The 22,672-nt window shown below is 39.5% G+C and overlaps 2 protein-coding genes across 4 annotated transcripts; one reads left to right on the top strand and one right to left on the bottom strand.

The window, feature by feature from the left end:
* Nucleotides 1–1,347: 1,347 nt before the first annotated feature.
* eef1akmt2 (EEF1A lysine methyltransferase 2) lies at nucleotides 1,348–12,253 on the bottom strand. Of its 2 annotated transcripts, none has more exons than XM_006783713.3 (6): nucleotides 11,956–12,242; nucleotides 11,494–11,559; nucleotides 11,276–11,390; nucleotides 9,691–9,798; nucleotides 8,233–8,449; nucleotides 1,348–1,588 (listed from the first exon to the last, which is right to left on the bottom strand). In XM_006783713.3, exons 1-6 carry the CDS (start codon nucleotides 12,063–12,065, stop codon nucleotides 1,491–1,493), a joined length of 714 nt encoding a protein of 237 aa, XP_006783776.2. In that variant the 5' UTR covers nucleotides 12,066–12,242; the 3' UTR covers nucleotides 1,348–1,490. The 2 variants fall into 2 exon arrangements, with proteins under 2 accessions (XP_006783776.2, XP_035760643.2); XM_035904750.2 differs by lacking the exon at nucleotides 1,348–1,588 and adding an exon at nucleotides 7,598–7,871 and having other exon boundaries at nucleotides 11,956–12,253.
* On the top strand, nucleotides 12,144–22,260 carry abraxas2 (abraxas 2, BRISC complex subunit). 2 transcript variants are annotated; one of them, XM_006783711.3, is made up of 9 exons: nucleotides 12,144–12,245; nucleotides 15,168–15,258; nucleotides 16,216–16,252; nucleotides 16,673–16,739; nucleotides 17,051–17,241; nucleotides 17,520–17,642; nucleotides 18,241–18,325; nucleotides 18,459–18,576; nucleotides 18,881–22,260. In XM_006783711.3, exons 1-9 carry the CDS (start codon nucleotides 12,174–12,176, stop codon nucleotides 19,453–19,455), a joined length of 1,359 nt encoding a protein of 452 aa, XP_006783774.1. In that variant the 5' UTR covers nucleotides 12,144–12,173; the 3' UTR covers nucleotides 19,456–22,260. The 2 variants fall into 2 exon arrangements, with proteins under 2 accessions (XP_006783774.1, XP_006783775.1); XM_006783712.3 differs by having other exon boundaries at nucleotides 17,523–17,642.
* Nucleotides 22,261–22,672: the final 412 nt, after the last annotated feature.

Consider the following 22,672-nt stretch of genomic DNA (forward strand, 5'->3'; position numbering starts at 1 on the left):
TGAGTTCAAACCAACAAGTTTCTTGTCTAATTTTCCTTCATGATTGGGTGGCTGGAAATAAAATATTTTTAAAGATGAAGGAATGAAATTAGTCGAGCTCTTTAAAAAAAAAAAAAAAAAGATAATTTGAGTTAATGTAACTGTCTACCTGTTTGTTTGTTTGTTTTTTTTTTTTGGGGGGGGGGGGGGGGTTGCTTAGGAAAGGAATGTGTTTTTATTTGATTTTTTAATGCCCCCCCCCCCCCCCCCCCCCCATTGATTTAAACAGGTGTTAAACTTTTCTGAGCTTCTTAACAACTTAAAAAAATAGACACAGAAAGATTAAATGTTGATAAAAGTAAAGGACAGCCTATTTAGCTGAAACTCAATGAAGCACATTTCTCTTCATGGGAAAATCTCTGTGAGAGCTTCAAATGTGGGCATAACATGCACATCCAGGCAGGATATCCAGAGCCTTGTAAATTTCCAGGCAGTAATTCTTGTAAAGCTTGCATGTGTTTACTCAACAGCATGCCTCAACATCGACAGCTCCCATTGGGCCACTGTCCCAGCCTGCAATTAGGATCCAGGGTTTGGCAGTTATTAATGATGCCATTGAGAAAGGAAATGGCAGACAAGCTTTCCTCCCACTGAAGCCGTGGCCTCTTGCTTATTCATTATGCTAGCACCTCTTAATCACAGTACCCAGGACCCCCAAGTGCCACTTGCTTCCAGTTTATCCAATTAGTTAGGGGCTTCTTTGCATGGTATGAAAGATGACTGTAATTAAGAACCTTGTTAGGCTGAACACTTGTTTTCTGAGTGTCAGGACTCATAACGGGGTCACTGCAAAGCAACTTTAAAGGTCAAAAGATGATTTATGGAATAAGGAAAAACACGGAGTACAAGCTACTGCAGAGATGACATAATGCATTTTGCCCATAAGCTTATGATCACTAATCAAATCAAACACTGACTTATCGTCTGGATGCCTTTCTGCTACAATCAGCTTCAACGAAGCTAAATTTCCATTAAATATTTTCCACTGGATTAAATAATGTTGTAACAGATGGAAAGACTTTGGATGGACATGTCATATCAAACCAAATTAGTTAACCAACCGTTTCAATGAAAACCTCCTCTAATATACACCTAACTGTGTATACATTGTGTGCCAACTTCGTTAACTCATTTAAGCAGTTAACATTTCAGTTAACAGTTAACAATTCAGCACTTTTTAAAGTACAGACAAACATCAGTATTATTTGTATGTGCATTTCTGATCATAAACTTTTAAAATAAATATTTCTAAATGGGTGTTTAGTTAATATGCATTTAGTAATGAGGCTGATTGGAAAGGAAAGGAAGCAAGAAAAAAAAAGGTTTATTTTAAGAAAAAAACCATCCCACTCCGTTGATCAACTTTGTTTCATTACACAGTCAAAAAAAAAAAGAGTTTTAAAGTGCAAAGATGTGACGATTTCCTGTGGTGATATCCTGTCTGACGTAAATCAATGCACTCTTTTGAAGATGAGCGCTGCTACACTGTTGCCCGTCTTGCCTCCAAATTGGAAAGTGGGTGTAGACAACTCCTGCACAAACTCAAATCCTGTGAAGCAACACAAAGAAAATGTGCAAGTTATGAAATGTACATTGCAAAAAAAACTAGCAGATGGCCAGAATCTTTTATCATCTTCTGTGGTTTTGTTACTAAAAAAAGGAGCAGAACTGAGTGAAGATCCATTGACCATCTGTGATGCTTCCTGGGGGGCTAGTGAAGACAGGCTGTCACTGTGAAAGATGAGATCTCAGAAAGTAGTGTGCCCTCCTCAGCCAAAGTGGACATTGCTCAGCTATTAGGTGGAAATGACTTAGGACCAACTTAATTGATGACAGCCAATCACATTCAAAACATTAAAGAACACCCTCTTTTAATTGAGGAAAGCCACGTTGTGTTCTGCAGAGACTCCTTATTCAATCACAAGGCCCTCTGGCCCCCTGCAGGCTCTCCAGAGTGACTACAATGAGGGAACAGATGACAGCTTATCTTACTGAAATTTTGACTTAACAGGCTCTTTTTGCCTGGAGCTTAACAACCTGCCAGGTAGCGATTGTGGAACTGTCTGTCTGTCAAATGAGAATGAGACAACAACAAAAAAAAAAGAGACGACTCTAAATCATACTGCCGCACACCCAAATGATCAACATGTTTTGACAAATGCTTTAACCCAATTACAACTCAGCAAGTGTGCCTGTAGAGTCCCTGAGAACCCTAAAAAACAAACAAACATAAAAACCCCATAGAAAATAGGTTACTCAAGAAAGCTGAACTTATCAATCCTTTAAGTAAAAACAACAACAACAACCCCCCCCCCCACCCCCCCCCCAAACAAACAAATTTAATGTATTCCCTTTCTCATTAAAAAAGAAAACAAAAAAACAAAACAAAACAGCCAAGCAGGTTTTTGTGTGATTTACTGCAGCGAATTCTTGATCTGGGTTAGGTCATCAGCAGGTCAAAGAAATAATTCACTCCCTTATCTTACTTATTTACTTATTTATTTATTTAGGACAGTGCATGTTAATGAACATAAATGTAAAAAGAAAAATTACATGAATGTAAACATGCCAGATTATAGCCAAAGGCTAATTTCCACCTGTTGTCCTTAAACATAAAGAAATAGACAATAATTCATAAAAAATCATCATTCATTCATAATAAAAACTCCATCACCAAACTACACATACACACCATTCTGTACCGAAATAAAACATTAAAAATATACAACTCATACATGATCACACACTTGATTTATCCATAGCCAGTTTTTAACCTTTGCTTTAAACAAATTGAATGTCGAGCATTCTCTAATAGGTTGAGGAAGACTGTTCCACAGATGGCCACCCTTAACAGAGAGGACGTTCTGCCCAAATGCTGTCCGTCTGTGGGGTATAAACAAGTCTCCTCGGATTGTAGCTCGAGTGGTCCTGTCTGAGCTTTCTTTATGCCTGATAAACTGCTTTAGTGGTGGTGGAGCAAGGGAGTGTAAGACTTTATATATTAAACACACCCTTTTAAGTTTCACTAAGTTATTGAAGTTCAGTAATTTATGTTTTTTTAATACATGACAATGGTGGTGGGAAGTCGGTTTTTTGTCGAGTAGTTTTAAACTTCTTTTATAAATGTTTTCAATAGTTTTAAGTATTGTTGGACAAGCAAGTGACCAGGACGTCAAACAATAGTCCATATGAGAGATGATCATTGAGTAAAAATAAGTTTTTGCAACATTAATATTTAAATTATTACGTATATGATTAAAATTTCGATTATTAAATTTAAGTACCTGGGACACTTTATTTATGTGACTCTTGAAGGATAATGTTGGGTCTAGAATGACCCCAAGATATTTAAATTCTGGAGCTAATTCAAGCTCTACTCCATCCAGGAATATGTTTGACTGCTTCAAGTTTAAGGGGCGTTTTGAAAAATACATACAGACAGTTTTTGAGGTGTTCAACATTAGGCATGAGTCCTCCAGCCAGCTATGCATTAACGCTAAAGCAGCTGTAAGATCTTTTGCCACCTGCTGGACACTATTTGCTTGCGTATATATAACTGCATCATCCGCATACATTTGAGCAAATATATTTGGACAGACTTCAGGTAAGTTATTGATAAAGAGAGAGAACAATAAGGGCCCAAGAACAGATCCTTGAGGAACCCCTGTATCACAGTCTAAATATGGAGATTTAACCCCATCCAACACCACACACTGTTTCCTGTGTGCGAGATATGAGGCAAACCACTGAAGAGCCTGACTGGAGATATTAAACTGAGTCAATCTGGACAACAATATCTGATGGTTTACAGAGTCGAAAGCCTTCTTCAGATCTAAAAATACAGCTCCAACACAGGGACTCCTGTCCAGCAAGCTCTTCAAGTTCTCCACTAACATACACAGGGCAGTATCTGTGGAGTGATGTGCCCGAAAGCCAAACTGCAATGGATGTAATGAGGGTTGGGTGTTTTCTAGGTGAGCAGTGAGGAGTTTAACCACCCACTTCTCAGCTATTTTAGATACGACCGGGAGTATGCTTATGGGGCGATAGTTAGCCATGTCAGTCTTCACACCTGCTTTGAAAATTGGTGTAACTGCAGCAATTTTCCAATCTGTTGGAACAATGGAGTGTTCGAACGACATATTCAAAACATGAGTTGTTGGACGTACAAGCAAATCCATATGTTCCTTTAGGAAATTTGTGTTAATACCATATACATCAAGTGCTTTTGATTGTTTTAAACCTGTAATTAGTTTAACAACTTCAGTGTCTGAAATATGGGTGATGGTGAACAAATTTTGACCAACATCATTCACATTATCAGAGCATACAACTGAGTCAAAGCTCTGACTGATCTCCTTGACAGATGAAATAAAGAAAGTGTTTAAGTTACTGGCAATAGATAGAGGCTCTCTAACAATAGAGTTATTTACATAAAGTTCAATTGTATTTTTACTTTTGCTTGAATGACGGCCAAGTAATTTATTTAAGTGTTGCCAAATAATTTTACCATTACCTTTGGCTCTTTCAATTATGTTTATAAAAAATTTTGCTTTGGCCTGTCTCAGACTTCTTGTTACTTTGTTCCTCATTGAAGTAAATCTCTGTCTATCCAGAGTTAGACCTGTTTTCAGGAACTGTTTTAGTAATTGATCTCTTGTTTTCATTAAATTCTTGCACTCTTTGTTTAACCAGGGCAAATTAGATGTTGTCTTTATTTTTTGTCGACCTCTAATGGAGTATGTTGATATAACATCCTTGACAATGTCAGTGAAGTGACTGCTGCAGAATTGTGGATCATCACTACACAATAAAGGCTCCCAGTTAACTGATGCTAATGCTTCTGCTACATTTTGTCGCTGACTTCTTGGTATAAATTCATAAAAGGATCTCCTATTAGATGAACTTTGAAAGTCATTCTTAACCCGTGATTTTATAAGTTTTCTAGAAAATAATATAAAATTGTGGTCTGAAATACCAGTGATAAAATTATAAGATTTAATAATTCGCTCAGGCTTATTACTGAAAACCAGATCTATTTTAGTTTTAGAGTGTCTCGTTATTCTTGTGGGTTGTTCAATATGTTGAGTAAAGTTCAAAGTCTCCATTATGTCCTTGAGTGTTTTTCTGTCCTTTACACAGTCCCAGTTGACATTAAAATCTCCCATTACAATTATTTCATTAGACTTATTATTTATAGTATGATATTTAAGTAATCGCTGTAGTTGTTCATAAAAAATATTCTTTGCAGAAGGAGGGCGATATAAACAGATCAACGTAAATGACATTTCTGGGGAAAGAGTGATTTTAACAGAAATATGTTCTATTTCGACATCTATTGGTGAACTAAGTAAAGAGCAGTCCAGGTATTTTTTTACATACACAAGTATTCCTCCTCCTCTTGTTCCAATTCTATCCCTTCTGAATACTGTGTACTCTGGAAAGACAACCGCAGACTCAGGAGAAGAACTTGTGAGCCAAGATTCAGAGATACCCAAAATAGAAATATTGGAATTGCTTAGAATATGTTCCAGTTGCTCATGCTTTGGTAACATACTGCGAATGTTAATGTGTCCACATAAAAGCCCCTTTGGTTTATTTTTAGTGTCCCAGATTACTTTAGCCTGATTAAATGTCTTGCAGATCTTTGTTCCTCTGTAAATTTTAATAGCAGGATTTCTTGTCCTTTTGTTGACAATGCTATGAGCATTTAATGAAGAGAAACCCTTTACCGGAGACTGTAATTTGGGTAGAGCAGGTGGGGGCCCAGGCAGCCGAGATGGGGGCCCAGGCAGCCGCGTTGGGGGCCAAGGCGGCCGGGGTGGAGGTCCGAGCAGCTGAGATGGAGGTCCGAGCAGCTGAGATGTAGGCTCAGGCAGCCAAGATTGACACCCAGTCAGCTGAGGTGGAGGCCCAGGCAGCTGCGGTGGAGGCCCAGGCAGCTGCGGTGGAGGCCCAGGCAGCTGCGGTGGAGGCCCAGGCAGCTGAGGTGGAGGCCCAGGCAGCCGAGGTGGAGGCCCAGGCAGCCGAGGTGGAGGCCCAGGCAGCCGAGGTGGAGGCCCGAGCAGCTGAGATGGAGGTCCGAGCAGCTGAGATGTAGGCTCAGGCAGCCAAGATTGAAACCCAGTCAGCTGAGGTGGCGACCCAGGCAGCTGAGGTGGAGGCCCAGGCAGCCGAGGTGGAGGTCCGAGCAGCTGAGATGGGGGTCCGAGCAGCTGAGATGTAGGCTCAGGCAGCCAAGGTTGAAACCCAGTCAGCTGAGGTGGCGACCCAGGCAGCTGAGGTGGAGGCCCAGGCAGCCGAGGTGGAGGTCCGAGCAGCTGAGATGGGGGTCCGAGCAGCTGAGATGTAGGCTCAGGCAGCCAAGGTTGAAACCCAGTCAGCTGAGGTGGAGACCCAGGCAGCTGAGGTGGAAGCCCAGGCAGCTGAGGTGGAGGCCCGAGCAGCTGAGGTGGAGGCCCAGGCAGCTGAGGTGGAGGCCCAGGAAGGTGAGGTGGAAGCCTAGGCAGCTGAGGTGGAGGCCCAGGCAGCCGAGGTGGAGGCCCAGGCAGCCGAGGTGGAGGCCCAGGCAGCCGAGGTGGAGACCCAGGCAGCTGAGGTGGAGGCCCGAGCAGCTGAGGTGAAAGCCCAGGCAGCTGAGGTGGAGGCCCGAGCAGCTGAGGTGAAAGCCCAGCTAGCTGAAATGTAGGCCCAGGCAGCTGAGTTGGAGGCCCAGGAAGCCAAGATTGAAACCTAGGCAGCTGAGGTGGAGGCCCAGGCAACTGAAATGGAGGCCCTGGCAGCTGAGATGGAGGCCCAGCCAGCTGAGATGGAGGCCCAGGTAGGCCCAGGCTAACTAGGCTAATTAGTTGTAGCCAGTCCAAATCACTGTTGTTTGAATTAGGTCCAGGATTTAGTTCTATATCACCAGCCAAAAGTAGCATCAGAACAAGTTTCAGAATCTCCTGCGACAGTTGTGGTATATTAGATTGTTCATGTTTACCTGGGGGTGGTCTAGCGTGACCAAAATCCAAGAATCTTGTGAACAAAAGATGTTGACTCCATTTGGCTGGGAAAGTGGTATAATTATCCAGTTTTCTTGGACATGTCGAACTCCACAGAAGATAAAAATGTATAAAAACAAAAAGACAAGTTGATGTCAAGATCCAGGGGTTTTTAGGTGGGTTTTTTGGCAAACGCACAGGACCTGCCAAGCTGTGTGTCTGCACCCTAGCAGCCATCTTGATTTTCATTCAGTAAGGTCAAAGAAATAATTCACTCCCTTATCTTAAAGTTGTTGTTAGGATTCGCTCATTAAAAAAAAGAACCCCATGACATTACTTGAAGTTAAAAGCTCCACTAAAGCCTTAGTAAAGTGTTTTAAATACATTTAGATATTTAATTAATATTTTTTCAACACAAAATACCAAAAGGTGCATATATAATTTTCCCAATTTTCCAAGACCAGTGCACTGGCCTTTTGCAACACCATAAAAAAATCAGGAAGCATTTAAGTAATATCAAGGTAGACTCAAAACTGCTAGAGGAATTAATTAACATAATCCATGGCTGCATAATTAAATGCGTGATCAAAGGTCAGGTTTACTTAAAGTGTCTAATGGGCCTGATGTAGCCCATTTGCTTCAATGTTCAATGTAATTCACTCACAGATGCTCTTCTTCATACCTTAGCTGTAGCAAGTGGTTATTTGAGCTACTGTTGCCTTCTTGTTGGCTTGAAGCAGTCTAGCCATTCTCCTTTGACACCAACAAGCCAATTTTCTCCCGGGAGAACATCCACTCACTGGTTATTTTCTCTTTTTTTGGATTATTCTCATTAAATCCTAGATATGCCTGTGTGGGTAAATCCCAGCAGATCAGCAGTTTCTGAAATACTCACAGCAGCCCATCTAGCATCAACAACCATACCACATTCATAGTCGCCTAAAATCACCTTTCTTCTCCATTCTTTTTCTCCGTTAAATATAAGCAGGTCATCTGGATCATGTTAACATGTTAACATGGGTTGCTGCCATTTGACTGGCATTGATATCAGCATTTAACAACAATATGGCCAGTGAGCATGTACATATTTTTAAGGCGTTCAGGTCTTCATCATGAAATTTCCGCCAACACAAAACTGATGTGACATTTAATACCAATCCTCAGCCATGATAACTCAGTGCACTCCAAACAGTAATTCATTTTTTCTCACCTTCACTGAATCTGTCCAGTAGCTGCTCTTTTGTCCAATTACAGGAAGTGATGGCAAAGAATCCATTATCCTTCAGAACATCTTTTAGGGCTTGGACATACTGTCTTTTGCCCTCGTTGGTGTTGACTGGGTTTAAGCTTATTGCATCAAATGTTCCTTTGTCGATACAGACGTCAAAACCTTTTAACTCCTTTGGACAACTTAAGAAGTCCATCTCCTAAAATAAAGAAAAAGCGAGAAGGTAAAAATGTAGTGATCAACACTACAGAAATGTGTACAGTTACCTGCAGAAGAAATCTTTCAGCAGATCCCAAGATGAAGTGTGCTATACTTCAATGATTTACTTTAAAACTAAATTCCAACTGTTGACATGACAGCACTTAATTTTGCTGAGGGTTCTGGCCCACCATACCACTAGTGAAAGGACTCCTTTATCTGGACAGATGGCTGAACACCAGATCTCTGGGGTGAGCTCTAGAGCTACCTACTCACAACACATATTAGATTTATGGAGGAGGATCAACAGAGATTCCCTGAGGATAGGTACAGCTATATGCTGCTACAACTGACTTTAGTGTGAGTCTGTAAAATAGAAAAAAGTGGGAAGACGTTGTAGGAATGCGTGAAGGTGAAAGTGTCAAAGGAGCAGTAGACAGTGACTAATGGAAACTGCAAAGGGGTTCTGACATAGTTCTAAGAATGACCTCTGAGCGACAGGCACGTTCATACAACTTACGTTGGCAGTTGTGCAGAAATGACCCAGATGCCAACATACATATTTCTCTCTCACATACAACCACTGAGCCCTCCCCTGCACAGCTAAGGTCAATATTGACTTCAGTGGCAGCCTTTCTGCACTAGCAGAGCACGCAGCATCATAGGTGTGAAATGCATACAACATATATGCAACTGTATTATGCATGAAGGAGTGGAAAAGTCACTCATCACAACCCTTATAGACCAGCCAGCATTCATAGCTTGTTTTTCTTGCGTGTATATGATAGAAAATGTGTGTTAAAGCCTGCCAAGTTATTTGGGGTATGAGGTTGGCAGACTTCCACCACATTCAAGGCCTTCTTCCTATCCAACTCTCCCACATAGTAAACACAAGAAAGTTTCCTCCAACCTTCCCAGGCTCTAGGTTGGCTCACTGTATGCTGAAAACTATATTGTATTATTGGAACTTAGGAGGGATTCATTTTGTATCAAAGCGTGATTTGTACACTGCAGAAAAAAAAGATTCACTTAGCCCTCCAAATATTTATGCAGAATCAATTAAAAGGTTTAAATGCTACGATCATCATTGAGTGGCAGCAACTTAATGCACAAAATCCACACGTTTAAAATTTCAGTTATAAAGTGTGTTTGGCGTTACTGCTGGTCATTTCTGTGAACATGAACACAATGTATCATCTTCCTTACAAATTTAAATGAACTCCAAATCTTGACTGGACACACCTTTACAGTGACATCTGTCAGGTTTTCTGCCTGAAGCACACTTCTGGCCAATTCCACAGATGCAGGAGAATAATCTATGCCGGTCAGATTCTTGTATCCGTGTTTGGCCTGGTGGGGGAAAAGCAAACAAATAAAAAATAAATTATGAACAGTTACAATAATAACCTTTGTCCTTACTAACATGTCTGTAAAGGTATAAACTAAACAATTTATGTGATCTGGCCCTGCGTGTGCTAGTAAAAACAGGACACTGAGTTAGTTGCTTGTAAAAATACTTCAGAGGAAAAGCAACAATGAGAAAAAGATAAGGGATTTTGTATTAGAGTGGTACCAGAAGCGCCAAGTGTTAACAGAGGAAGGCATGGAAATGGGAAATATACATTAGCTGTAGATTTTTGGTTTAATAGCTGTGGATAAAATAGTTTGCAAAAGTCTCAGTTTCATTCTGGTAAGAAAAAAAAACAAAACACAAACTACAACTGGGTTGGATGCATTGTGATTAACCACAATTTTCTTGGAAAGCAGAGTTCAATCCCACTAGCTGCACCTAGTCTGATTACTGTCAGACATGCTGAATCAAGAAATTACTCAAACAGAACCTGTATGACTAAGTAAAGAAAGCTAAAAGGTCTCAAAACCCAAGGCATCATGCCAAAATCTCTGTTCTTCAGGGGATTTTTTAAAAAGAAAAAAGTCAGTGAAAGTCACTGACATGTTTAGGTCTAGAAGGGGTCACAAACCATTTTTTAAGGTTTTGAGACTCCAGTGAACTGCAGTAAGAGCCAGTAACCACAAATAGAGAAAACTTGGAACAGTGGTGAACCTTCCCACAAGTGGCTGGCTGACCAAAATTACTCCAAGAGCAGATAGATGGGAAAGTTTCAAGACAAAAATCACTGCTGAAAAAAAGATCACAAGAGCTTGTCTCATATTAGCCAAAAAAATCTTGATGAATATTCTGTGGACTGATGAGAGAAATTGTAAACTTTTTGGAAGGTTTGTATCCCATTCCATCTGTCTAACTAACACAGCGAGTCATAGAGGGACCATCATAGCAACAGTCAAACATGGTGGTGGTAGTGTGATGGTCTGGAGCTGCTTTGCTGCTTCAGGAACAATGAATGGAACAATGAATTCTGCTCTTCTACCTCCTCAGGGAGATTCTCTAGCCAGCCACCAGTTTGTGTCCTAAAGCTCAAACACACATGGGTTATACAACAGGACAATGACTCGATGATTTGGAGTGGTCTAATCAAAGTCTGGACTTAAATCTGATTGAGATAATTTGGCATGACCTTAAAAAGGCCATTCGTGCTCAAACCCTCCAACTGTGTTAATTTTAAAAAAAAAGAAAAAGAAAAAAAAGAAACAAAAAGAAGACTGGGATAAAATTCTCTATATTCATAGCAATATGAAAGACTCATTGCCAGTTATTGCTAATGCTTGATTGCTATTATTGCTGGTAAAGGGGGCACAATCAGTTATTAGGTTTAGGTGGCAATTACCCTTTCACATAGGGCCAGGTAGCATCGTATACATAAAAAAAAACAAACATAAAGTGTCATTAATTTTACTTTATCCATACCAGCTCAACTAAAAAAGCTCCATTTCCAGTGCCAATGTCAAGAATGGCAGCATTTTCTGGGATGTTCGCTTTGTCCATCCATCGCAGCACACGGCTCATGCTTTCCTCACCAAACCTTTTAAGAAGCCACAGGTTATTGTGAAGTGAAGCAAGCCATCAGTTTGTCTCAAAAAATTATTATGGCTTTGACCACTGTGGCCAATACACTGCATTATTACCATATCTCACCAACATCTCCAATATCGTTGAACGTCTCAAGCTCTTTTTGGTATGCATCATCCCAGCTGCAAACCCCAACCCCCCAGATCATTTGTTAATACCATGGCATACACATGACATGCTGTTAGGTCAAAACAAATTACTCAGGTAGCTCAGTAAATAAATAAGTCAGCAGCATGAAGCTAAAAAGCTCGTATTTAATGCTTACTTAATCTATTCTAATTTAATGGTTTAAGTGTTACACATTTCTACTTATACCATTCGCTCAATCAATGGTTACCTGTAAGCTTGTGACTAAGAATTAAACCTCTTCATGCTCGATTTGATGGCTATAAGTTGTGTTTATCTTATAGCACAGTGGACAAAATGTGTAAAGTGACTCTGAGAGTGGTATCCGCTAGCTAACTGTGTAGCCTGACACAAGACGTCCACCATCATAATTTTACGTTACAAACACTCACAACTCTTTAGTTCCGAGTTTGGACGTCCCAAAGTCATTTTCTGAGCATCGGTCTTCCTCGGAATCCGAGATATTTTCACAGCCACGCGTGCTCTCTCCGGCGTCTTCCATGCTTGTCTAGCCTGTCAAGACGTGTCCTACAGTTCCCACAAGACTTTGCGTCTAAACGGCGTGCTTCCAACCGCAGGGGTCATCGGGATTGATAGGGATGTTTCCATCATGGCGGCATCCATTTCAGGTTATACTTTTAGTTCTGTGTGTTATCACAGCGCCAACAGCAACGCGGATCATGTAAGTGTTTTAAACTGTGCTTACAAACTGTCATGCGATGGTTGCTGAGACGTGTGTAGCTCAACGGTGTGTCTGTTCGTTCACCGGCGACGTTAGTTTGTGTTGTTTTTTTTTCCCAGTGTCATCATCCTGTTGCTGGCTAGCTAGTATTGGTTCCGTCTATTTACCGGCAAGTATATTTAATCAGAGTGTTCAGTTTGGGCAACATGATCACAGGGATAGTAATCTTAAGGTGATGTCACGTGTTACAGTGGCACAGCTGTAACATATACAGTCATAGTTTTGCCTATAAAAGAACACCTGTTTTCTATGGAGGCAATCATATTGGGAAAGTTTAGATTCCAGGAAATACCCCGTACTACTTAGCATGCTAGCTAAGCTACCAAGTTAAGTGACTTCCGTGTATAGGTACTCCTAAAATTTAAAGTCATGTCGACCTTTTATTTTAAAGGAATTTGCTATATCCTCAAAAACGAGATAATGCAATAAAAAACAAACAAACGGAGTTACACAAACAGATTTGTTTCTCTTGTTTCCGCATTGCTAGATTAGCTTGGTAGCCAAATCGCTGATTTTCACTCTTAAGTCACCAGTGTGTCTATTTAAACGGCTGGGATGCGCAGATTTGTTTTTCTTTATTTTCTTTAAGAACATCGAAGAAACGTCGTCGATGAGAAATGATTTTAATAGCATATGTGAAATAAGGAAACCAAGCTGCCGACAGCCTCTGTTCACATCCGTTCTCCTCTTTTAATAGTCGCCCCTGAGCAGGTGGATAGTTGCAGCTTGACTGGGCTGCAAGTCTGACTGCATTCCTGGCATAGGCAGAAAGAGCTGATTGTTTACCAGCAGCTGACGCGACCGAATGTTCACACAGGAACAAAAAGTGTATTTGTTGTTTAATATTACAGGTTACAAGGAGTCTTTTAATTGCAGTGGACTTATTTCACAGCAGATATTTTGACATGTAGTCTTAGGTAAACACAGGTGTTACTAATAACATTTTGCCTTCAGGTTACTGAGGTTACCATTCCCACAACCTCGGTTAGAGCCCACTTCTCGCATAAAAACTAAAGGCAACTGGGCCTGTGAAACCAGCTCTAAAGACTGTTTTAATTTGTTTTTACTCGTGGTTCGGTCAAACCCGCCATAAATGTTTTTAATTTCTGTTATTATGACTGTTTTGCTGTTGTTAGAATTTAGTTATATTTTTAATAATTTTATTATGTTGCATGATTATGTAAGTCCTATGTTTGCAATTGGGTTTTTGAGACCTGGATTGCAAATGAATGTGCCCATAAAGCCCTTTAGGTCAACTTCTGTTGTATTAAAATGTGCTATAGAAATACGCTGACCTGACTTGATATTAATGATAGTTTATTTTCTAGAATAGACGGTGATTAGTTACATGTGTTTACCTACTGTGAAATAGGTCTGGCTTATGTTGTTGTTTGCTATGAACAGTAGAAATGTATCAGATTCCAATTTTCAGCACATGCAAATAAAAATCACATTTTCTTGAATGCAAAATATTGTCTTCATAATAAAACTAAATATGAAAGATTACTCGTCTCCATAATTTTCCTGATGATGCTTTGATTCTTTTATTGCTCATAGTGAGGCTGCTGGCTTGCAGCCAGCTCTGAGCGCTAGATAACTTTATGTTTAGCCACTTTGTTAGCTTCTTTAAAATGACTATGTTCAGCTGGGTGAGCGCAATTTGATTAGGTTTGGTTTGATTAGGTTTGTTGTTGCAAATGTTTTTGTGGCGCTCCTCCAGTGGTTTAATTTGACAGACTTTTTTACTCATTTTACCACTAATTGCATGTCAGCATGTAGCTGACTTCAACAGACCAGCTTGAAGTCAGCCATATGGGAGGCTGAGAATGCTGAAAAATCTGATTCCTGTGTAGTGCCAAAAAGTGATTTCAGGTATTTGCCAAAAGCAAATGACTTGTTGACCTATATTCTGTCAAACACTTGAAGCATCTCTATTACATTGATATGAAGTCATTTTCAGGTAGGTAGAAGATTCCTGTCACAATGAATGAATAGTGGAATTGTAAAGCGCTTTGAGGGCCCCAAAAGCGCTATATAAATGCAATCCATTATTATTATTATTGTTGTTATTATTATTATTATTATTATTATTATTATTATTATTATTATTATTATTATTATTTATTTATCCACATAAAAATTCTCTTGGTGATTCTGAATGTCTTTTTCTGAGAGAGATCTGGCCAAGAGGGCAGCAGAAATGGCAAAAAATGTAATAGTTCTATAAAGATACTTTAAGTTGCCAAAAAGGACCGGATGATTTACTGTGTAAAACAAAGAATAGATACAATAACACAAAGTCATAACAATACTTCAAAACAGGTCATTTGTTTATTTTATGTATGACTCCTTTGTAAATCCTATTTAGTACAGCCTGTTCACCACTCTTAACAAAGATCCGGGCATCTCTAATGGAAGAGTGTTATTAGCAGAATTAGTAATCTAGTGATCTTTATTTCACATCATGTGTTGCATTTATTACTAAGTGACTTGTGACTTCATCATTTGATCAGATCATTTTATTTTTGTAACACATATTAAAACAACAGGAGTTGGTCCAAAGGGCAAGAATGTAGAAGCTGTTGGGTTGATAATCCAAATGACTTTGAGTTATAAAATGGAGTATTAAGTTTAAAAGCCAACCTATGGAGAATTTGAGGAGTAAAGCAGCATTTTTAAAATAATCAGGGAATGTGAACATTTATGTAATTATGGGTTTGTTGTTGTTTTTTAATGTTTTTGTTTTGTTTTTTTGTTTTTATCAGGTAGAGACAAGCAAACTTATGCTTAAACCGTTAATTAATCAGGAAATTAATAACACTGGTGTCTTAACCACTATTCTGTGAAAACATCTTTACACAGGAGGGCTTCCTATTAGGAGATGTAAGGCAAGAAGAGACTGTGAGCATCAGTGACACACAGATCAGCAGCGCTGAACTGCTACAGGTAGTAGGTAAGCCCTGAAACAGACTAAACACTTTTGCGTTGACCGATTAACACAGGACAGAGAAGCTCACACATCACAGTTTTAAACCTCCTTCTCATGGCACACATGACAGCGGGAAATGAGCAGATTAAAATTAAGTACAGGTATTTCAATTGTCATGCTTTGATGTTAGGGTTTTTGTATGTGTTTTCTGACTCTGTCACACTGCCATGGCTTACTGAGAAACTTCCATTTCCTGAGACAGCGCAGGTGTATACAGGCAAATGTTAACATCCCTTTTACTACCTTGTAACTTTTATTGACTCCATACTAAACTTATTTAATAATAATAAATGTAATTTAAAAATATCTACATTTACATCACATCATCCCTGCCAGGACATAAGATGTTTAAGGACATTGGGGATAAGGAAAACATTATGAGTCTAATATTATTCATTTGGACAGTCAGGCATTTTAAATTGGGGAAATCCTCTGTAAGGTGTTACTGAAGATTTTTTTTAAATTTTTATTCTTTTTTGAGTGGAGTTCTTAGGTTTACTGCTTCCTGACTTTCTCCTCATACTTGAGTGTGTCTAGAAATGACAGTCAGTGTTCTTATTGTTCACTACATATTCTCGTGCTTCTGCTTATTTTATTTTATTTTGCTTATGATCTCTTCTTAAAGTATTTGGAATAGCAAGCAAGTCTAAAATAATCAGCAAGAGAAGCATTTCTGCTTTGCAAGGTCATGTTTGCTGTTTGTGGGGCCCTATAGACATTTGTTTTTGTTCTTATAAGTTACACGTGTCTTGTTGAATTTGATAAATACACCAGTGTCAATGACATCTCATTGATGTTGTTTTGTGTTATATATTTAAGTTGTGGGTCTACATGTTGCCTTAAATTTGCATCACACTCATAAAGATTTGCATACATGATGATAAGTAACTAAAGAATCTTGTCACTGCTTATTTTCACCAGAAATCCATCACCATGATCCTTGTGCACAGTTGTTTAGGTAAGATATGACCTTAATTCATTTAAACAGGTTTCATTCAGTGTTCACTGTACAGTACACAGTATATGTACTATTTTTTTGTTGTAATAGTGTAGTACAGACATTGTTTCATGCAAGCTAACATTGTACATCAGCAATTCGGTCCATTAGGGGTTTAGGAAAACTTGATGTAAAACTTTATTGTAACACACGCTTAACAAGATAAGGTAGGTGGATGAATTCTTACTGTCTGACTCATTGAAACCACGTGTTATTGTTCAGTCTCATTTTTTTTTCTCTCAAAAAAACAGAGTATGTACAGAGTAGCTTATGGTATTGACAGTTGGACAGTAGATGGCCCCATATGACAAGGCTAAAGCAGAGGAGGCGTGGGAACATGATGAATCCATTTAAAACCTGTTTCTTCCTCTCTCTCATCAGCTTTTATGACTACGCAGGTAAAGTCAATGAAGAAAGTCTCAACAGCATTCTTAAAGATAGACGGAAAGTAAGTGAACTTTTTTTGTGAGATGACTGAATTGCTGTGAAATGTCTTGTTACATTTATGCTGAAAGTAATCATAACAAATCCTATTTGTGAAATCATCATTGCGTTGAGCTTAATGGCATTACACCTCCTTACATATGCATTTCACAAAGGATGTACACGTTTCATAATGACCTAAAAGTTTCTATTTTTGCAGACATACTATGATGTCTTTTGTTCATTCAGCCTCTGCACATACTTGGTACTTTGTCCTAAACAGGACATAGAGAGGCTTGAGCACATTTTAAAACAGTTGTTTCTGTGGCCGTGCAGAATGTCATTGGTTGGTACCGGTTCCGAAGGAATACGCAGCAGCAGATGTCGTTCAGGGAACAGATCATCCACAAACAGCTGACCCAGCTGCTCGGTGTACCCGACCTCGTCTTCCTTCTTTTTAGCTTCATCTCCACCGCCAACAGCTCCACACACGCACTGGAATATGTGCTCTTCAGACCTAATCGAAGGTAATGACAGCTTTTGATAAATGATTTGCCTTATCCACAGTTAATGCATTTCTGTGTCAATGGGATTGTATTGTGAATTGGTATCAGAAGATAATCTGAGTTAAGATATTAAAAGAAAAAAATGGATTGGTGCTACTTGTTACTTCTGATAACAAGCTGGTGCAGAATGGACTTTTTAAAGATGTGTAAATAGCAAATTATGAAGCGCAACATAGTGTTTATGTTTCCTGAAGAAGTTTTTCATGGGTTAAAAGCACTAACTGGTTATATCCACTCAGTAGGTACAACCAGAGGATTACACTCTCAATCCCAAACCTTGGTAACACGAGCCAGCAGGAATACAAAGTCTCTTCAGTTCCCAATACCTCACTTAACTACGCAAAGGTCATTAAAGAACATGGGTAAGGTCTGAATTACCAGTTTGTTTTGTTTTGTTTAACTGTTTATCCTATGCCACTGGTAACTACCATTTTGGGGGTACGGATCGTACAGCCATTTTTCTCCTATGATAAGAATGGGGCTGCAGCATCCACCTGTTTTTCACCTGATGCCATAGTATATTTTACCCTTAAGGGCATAATTAGCAGCTAAATCCCAATGTGTGTATGTGTTTCTGAAAGTTTATGGTTGACACTTTGTGCAAGTAGGATCAGCATATATTTGTTGGTGACTGCAGTGCAAAGCTGGTATGTGAAGGCCTGCACGTGCTTCATCTCTTATTTCTGTTTTTGTATCTAAACTTAGACCCTCTGTTTCTGCTGTGGAAGAGTACCGTGTGTGTTACAGGAAGAGCTTGGTCAGGCCTGTCTCTTCAGCTTATTCAGCTTGTACTTTGAAGAGTCAGTGGTTAGCTACGGTTTAACTTTACTATAGAAGACAGCAACAAAAACCACAATTTATCTGTGGTCTTGATTGATAAAATATGTAGGTTTATGCTGTGTATCGTTTTGTTTTTTTGAAAGATGTGTTTGAAATCTTTTTTGGTGAATATGTCTGCAGGGCTGAATTTTTTGACAAAGACGGTGTGATGAAGGATATCCGAACAATATTCCAAGTCTACAGTGCACTACAAGATAAACTGCAGGTGGGTTGAATAATTCCTGTTATTTCACCTAAAACATTTTATGAACTTCTTTGGGCAGTAGAATATTTATTTTATTTTGTTCTATTTTGCATGAGAGTTTATTGTTCTGATAAATTGTTTGCCCTATTTTTAGGCTGTTTGTGGTGAGGTAGAACAAAGTGAGCGTGTTAAAGAGAAAATTCAAGAGGAAGTGAACAAACTCAAACAACAAATTGCTCTCAGGAAACGCAAGACTGCAGAAGAGGAGAGAAGTACGTAACAGATTTGCATTCAGTATACTGGAATTATGTCATTAATATTTCAAATGTGTGCTGCTTTAAATTTTAGAACCACAAATTTGGGCTTAAACTTGGATGCAGACAGTGAACTAACATCCTGTAAATTATAACATCCTTTTAAGCTAATAGCTAATAATGCAAAGCTACACATTCAGAGAAATTCAGTTTTAAGTTTTTAAGTTCATGTTAGACCAGTCAACAGTTAATATGCATATAAGTGCCATTTACATTTACCTTACATGTTTTTAATAGCTACATCTTTCTCTTTTCTCTGCAGGGCTCCGTGAAGCCCAAAATGCAGACTCCCATTCCACTCCAGAGGAGAACACAGAACCTTGTGAGGGTTCTCCGCTGTCCGGGATAACTTTCCCCACACCCTCTGCTCCGGAGCGGCCCAGTACCTCACCTAACCCACCATCTTACACTGACCTCATGTCCCAAGATGACTCTCTCCTGCCCTCTTCTTCCCCCCCTACTAGTGCTGCTCTGTTACCCCGACCCCAAGCTGTGGGCTCCCCAGGACACCCTACCCCTGGCCCTACGGTGATGGGCTTGGGTCTTGGCCACGGGCTGGGCCTGGGCCTCAGCGCAAGTTCAAATCCCGTTACCACTCCCAGCACTCCGTACCTTGGCAATGGTGACGGCTCAAGCTCTGACTCGTTAGACAGACAAGCTGCAGGGCAGGAAGACGATGAGGAGGAGGAGGACGATGACGACGAGGACAGTAGCGAATATGAGAACTTAGTGAGCGAAGGTGCTCACCTGCCAATGGTCTCTGTCAGCGTTTTAGCTCAAGGTCGACCAGCTGCCCTCAGCCCTGACGGGGATGCTCATGGCTCGCAGGCCACATAAAAAAAAAAAAAAAGCCACAGGATGTGTAAGGGACACAAATATGTGACACACCTTGAGAGGTGGGCATCGGAAGCAATCAAAGATGGGCAAATACAGACAAAAAGAAGTGCCAGTCCTGAAAGTGAAAGGCATGTGCAAGTGATGTCCCACTGTGTGTATTCTTGTCTTAGTCTGATCTCCATTTTAAGGGGAAACCTACTAGGCTTTGCAGGCTTAAACAGGTGCATCTCACTGGGTGAAAAGTCGTTTGTCTTTATGTTTTGTTTCAAAGTGGGCCGGTTTTGGTATTTAAGTGTGGCGTTGTTGGATTTCAGGGCGAGCAGTGAAGATTTAAACATTATTCAGGCCAACTGGTTGGCTAAGAGATTAGCCCATGCTTTCTGTATGTTAAGTGTATATCTTTTTGTTTCAAATTTGGATCACTGACTTTAAGCACCCACTCTTACATTACCTCTTGCACTATTTTTGTTTTCTTGCTTTCTTCTACACAAACCAACTATGAAAATGAAGGGAAACTATTCTGCGGCCTTCAAACAATTTTCAGTGAAGTAGGCAAATGGTTGTTTACTTTTTAATTTTAAGAAAGAAATATATATGTAACTAGAATTTATTCAATGTGCACATTTTGTCTTTTCGATTTTCAACTTGTTAGTGTCTTTTTCATGTTTCACGGTCTTTAATTAACCGTACCGTTGCCTATTAAAATAATGATTAGATTTCAAACAAAATTTACTCTGCCACTTCTAGGATGGGTGCTTTTATATATATATATTTTGTCAGATTAACAGTTGATCTAATTTGACTGACAGTGTCAATGTCTCGTTCTTCTAGGATAACACTGAAATTGTATGCGCTTTGCTGCACTTAACAAAATTTTAGATTTCTTTAATAATGTGCTATACCAATGCTGACATGTTGTGCCACTTGAGTAGTCCTCTTTGACCACCCTGAGCCAAAATTAGCTCAGCTTATTTGCATTGTATGGGGTTCACAGGGCAAACAGTGTACTGTAGCTTTACTAACCAGATGCTTATGGTTCCCTTCTGCTGCTGCATCACACACAGAGAGCTGCCACTAAAAAAGAAAAATTGCATCCATCTGTACTTCTTCATATAAAAACCTGGCTGCTGCTTCCACTTTACAGTGCTGGTTTTCTCAATACTACTGACCATGTTTGTGTTCATTTAACCACTTTGAGCTTACTTCTCACTAATATGTTCTTTATTAAAATCATAATGAAATTATGGCTGGCACCCCTGTACAGTGTGAATTGCAACTTTGGGAACAGAGACTGAGCAATCACCTTCACGTTTTTGCATAGTTGAATGCAGACCTCATGTGTTGTGATCTGCCTGATTCAGTGTAAAGTATAAGGACCTGGTTTAATGTGATGAAAACATCATGACCTTGCTTCAGTGCCTTCCACTCAGGGCAGTTTCAGTCTGCACACAAAACACATTCACAGACCTCTATTTGGGGGGAAAGTTGTATTTAAAAAAAAAAAATACTGTGTTGTGTTTGCAATAATCAACACATTTTTTTGTTTTTCTTTTTTAATTGTTATTTTAATTGAGCCTTGCAGTTTAATGCATGCATTTCCATAATGTCATGTTTTGTCTCCCTGAAACAGTCTTTTCTGCTTCCCAAAGATGTTTTTTTCCCCCTCTTTTTACCTTTCCTGGTGGCTTCTGAGTGGATGTGTATCCTAATGTTGCAGCTGTGACTGCTTGCTTTATTATTTGAAACTGGAAACATAAATGTAAAGTCAGAACGAATCTGTGTCACGACCTAGCAGCACCCAGGGCAAAGTTGGTGAGGTGACAAACAGCTTTTTAAACCTCTGGCCCGTTTGAGGACAGCCATAGTGAGAGTGGTGTTTTTTTTTTGTTTTTTTTTTGGGGGGGGGGGGTTCTCTAGACATTATTATATTAAGCATGGAATGGATGTTTGCACTGTTTGTGGAGGTTGTTTGACATAGTGAGGAGGTTGCACTCAGTTTGGAAGACATTTCAGGGTGGAGACACTTTGCCTTGTGAACAAGTTCTGCTTTATTTACACAGCCTGTTTTATGTCTTTTTTTTTTTTTCTTTTTTTTTTGGCCTTGGAGGCATTTGATTTGCCCTGATGTGTAATGCCAATGCATCACTGATCAGGAACTGGCACTCAGAAATGTTGCTGAATAATCACCCAGAGTAACACAATCATGCAATGTTAAAAGAAATGATAAAATCGACTTGTTAGGAGTGTTTCCTTTGAGTACTGGAATATAATAAGGAAATAAATAATGAATGTATAGTAAACACGGGGGGTGGGGTAGCATTTAAACTGAACTTACCGTATGAGCTTGTCTCAGTTGAGTGTTGTGGTATCGAGCAGCAGTTCTCAGTCTTGGTCCTCACTCTTGATCCTGGTCTTCAAGCCCTAGAAAATTTGTTTTGTTTTTTAAAAACAAAAATCCCTTCTGCCATCCTATCATGACCAGATGGTCAGATAGGAAACCAAAAGGGCAGAAGACCACTGGTGTAAAGAGTGCGAGACCTAACATTGTTAGGATCGTATACCTTTTAAGCTCCAATACACTCATGTACTTACTGTATAGGATGACCTTTCACTTCCTCCGCCCCCAAGTGGTTCATCGCAACATAAACACCTCCCCAAAGCACAAAGTCCAGAGCGCAGTTTAGATCTTCTTGGCTTTTATCTGGATTTGTGGACTTGACAATAGCTGACCAAGGACTTGCTTAGATGAGCACAGAGAATGAGGTTCTTGAACTGGGATGGTAATAAATGAGACATGCATATGTGATATAATGCCTCTTTGTTTTCTTATTGCGATGAACAGTCTTCATTGAATGCTTTAAAGTTTCCATTTTTCAAAGACATTAACATGTAAGAGGGTGTAAATCCTCATACGTGCATTTTATTTGGATGTATTGTCTTTATTATGTAAAGCAAACTTTGCTTAGAAGAGTTAGGGATTTCCTGGGAAGAAAAAAAAAGCTAGGCATAGATTTTAATTTTATTATTATTTTTGCATGTGAAAAATGAATTGGGGAATCATTAATTATTGTGGAATATAAATATCTGCTTTGATGATAGGAGCTTCTCACCAATATCGTCACTAGTTTCACGCTGGGAACTGTTGGTCAAGCTGTCATGCATTACTGCAGACTGCTTGCTGCAGTATTTTTTACGATGACATCATCCTTTCGTCCCT

The sequence above is a fragment of the Neolamprologus brichardi genome, chromosome 13, assembly GCF_056152115.1.
Source record: "Neolamprologus brichardi isolate AB-2024 chromosome 13, ASM5615211v1, whole genome shotgun sequence".
Lineage (NCBI taxonomy): Eukaryota > Metazoa > Chordata > Actinopteri > Cichliformes > Cichlidae > Neolamprologus > Neolamprologus brichardi.

What these genes read in the sequence shown, in the direction of transcription:
- eef1akmt2 (XM_006783713.3), bottom strand. Translation starts at nt 12,065, where the DNA reads ATGGAAGACGCCGGAGAGAGCACGCGTGGCTGTGAAAATATCTCGGAT. An exon ending in TGACAGATGTCACTGTAAAG is followed by an intron (nt 8,450 to 9,690) that starts GTGTGTCCAGTC and finishes TCTTTATTTTAG; the next exon opens with GAGATGGACTTCTTAAGTTG. An exon ending in ACTGGACAGATTCAGTGAAG is followed by an intron (nt 1,589 to 8,232) that starts GTGAGAAAAAAT and finishes GTTGCTTCACAG; the next exon opens with GATTTGAGTTTGTGCAGGAG.
- abraxas2 (XM_006783711.3), top strand. Translation starts at nt 12,174, where the DNA reads ATGGCGGCATCCATTTCAGGTTATACTTTTAGTTCTGTGTGTTATCAC. An exon ending in TGAACTGCTACAGGTAGTAG is followed by an intron (nt 15,259 to 16,215) that starts GTAAGCCCTGAA and finishes TATTTTCACCAG; the next exon opens with AAATCCATCACCATGATCCT. An exon ending in AAGGTCATTAAAGAACATGG is followed by an intron (nt 17,643 to 18,240) that starts GTAAGGTCTGAA and finishes ATATGTCTGCAG; the next exon opens with GGCTGAATTTTTTGACAAAG.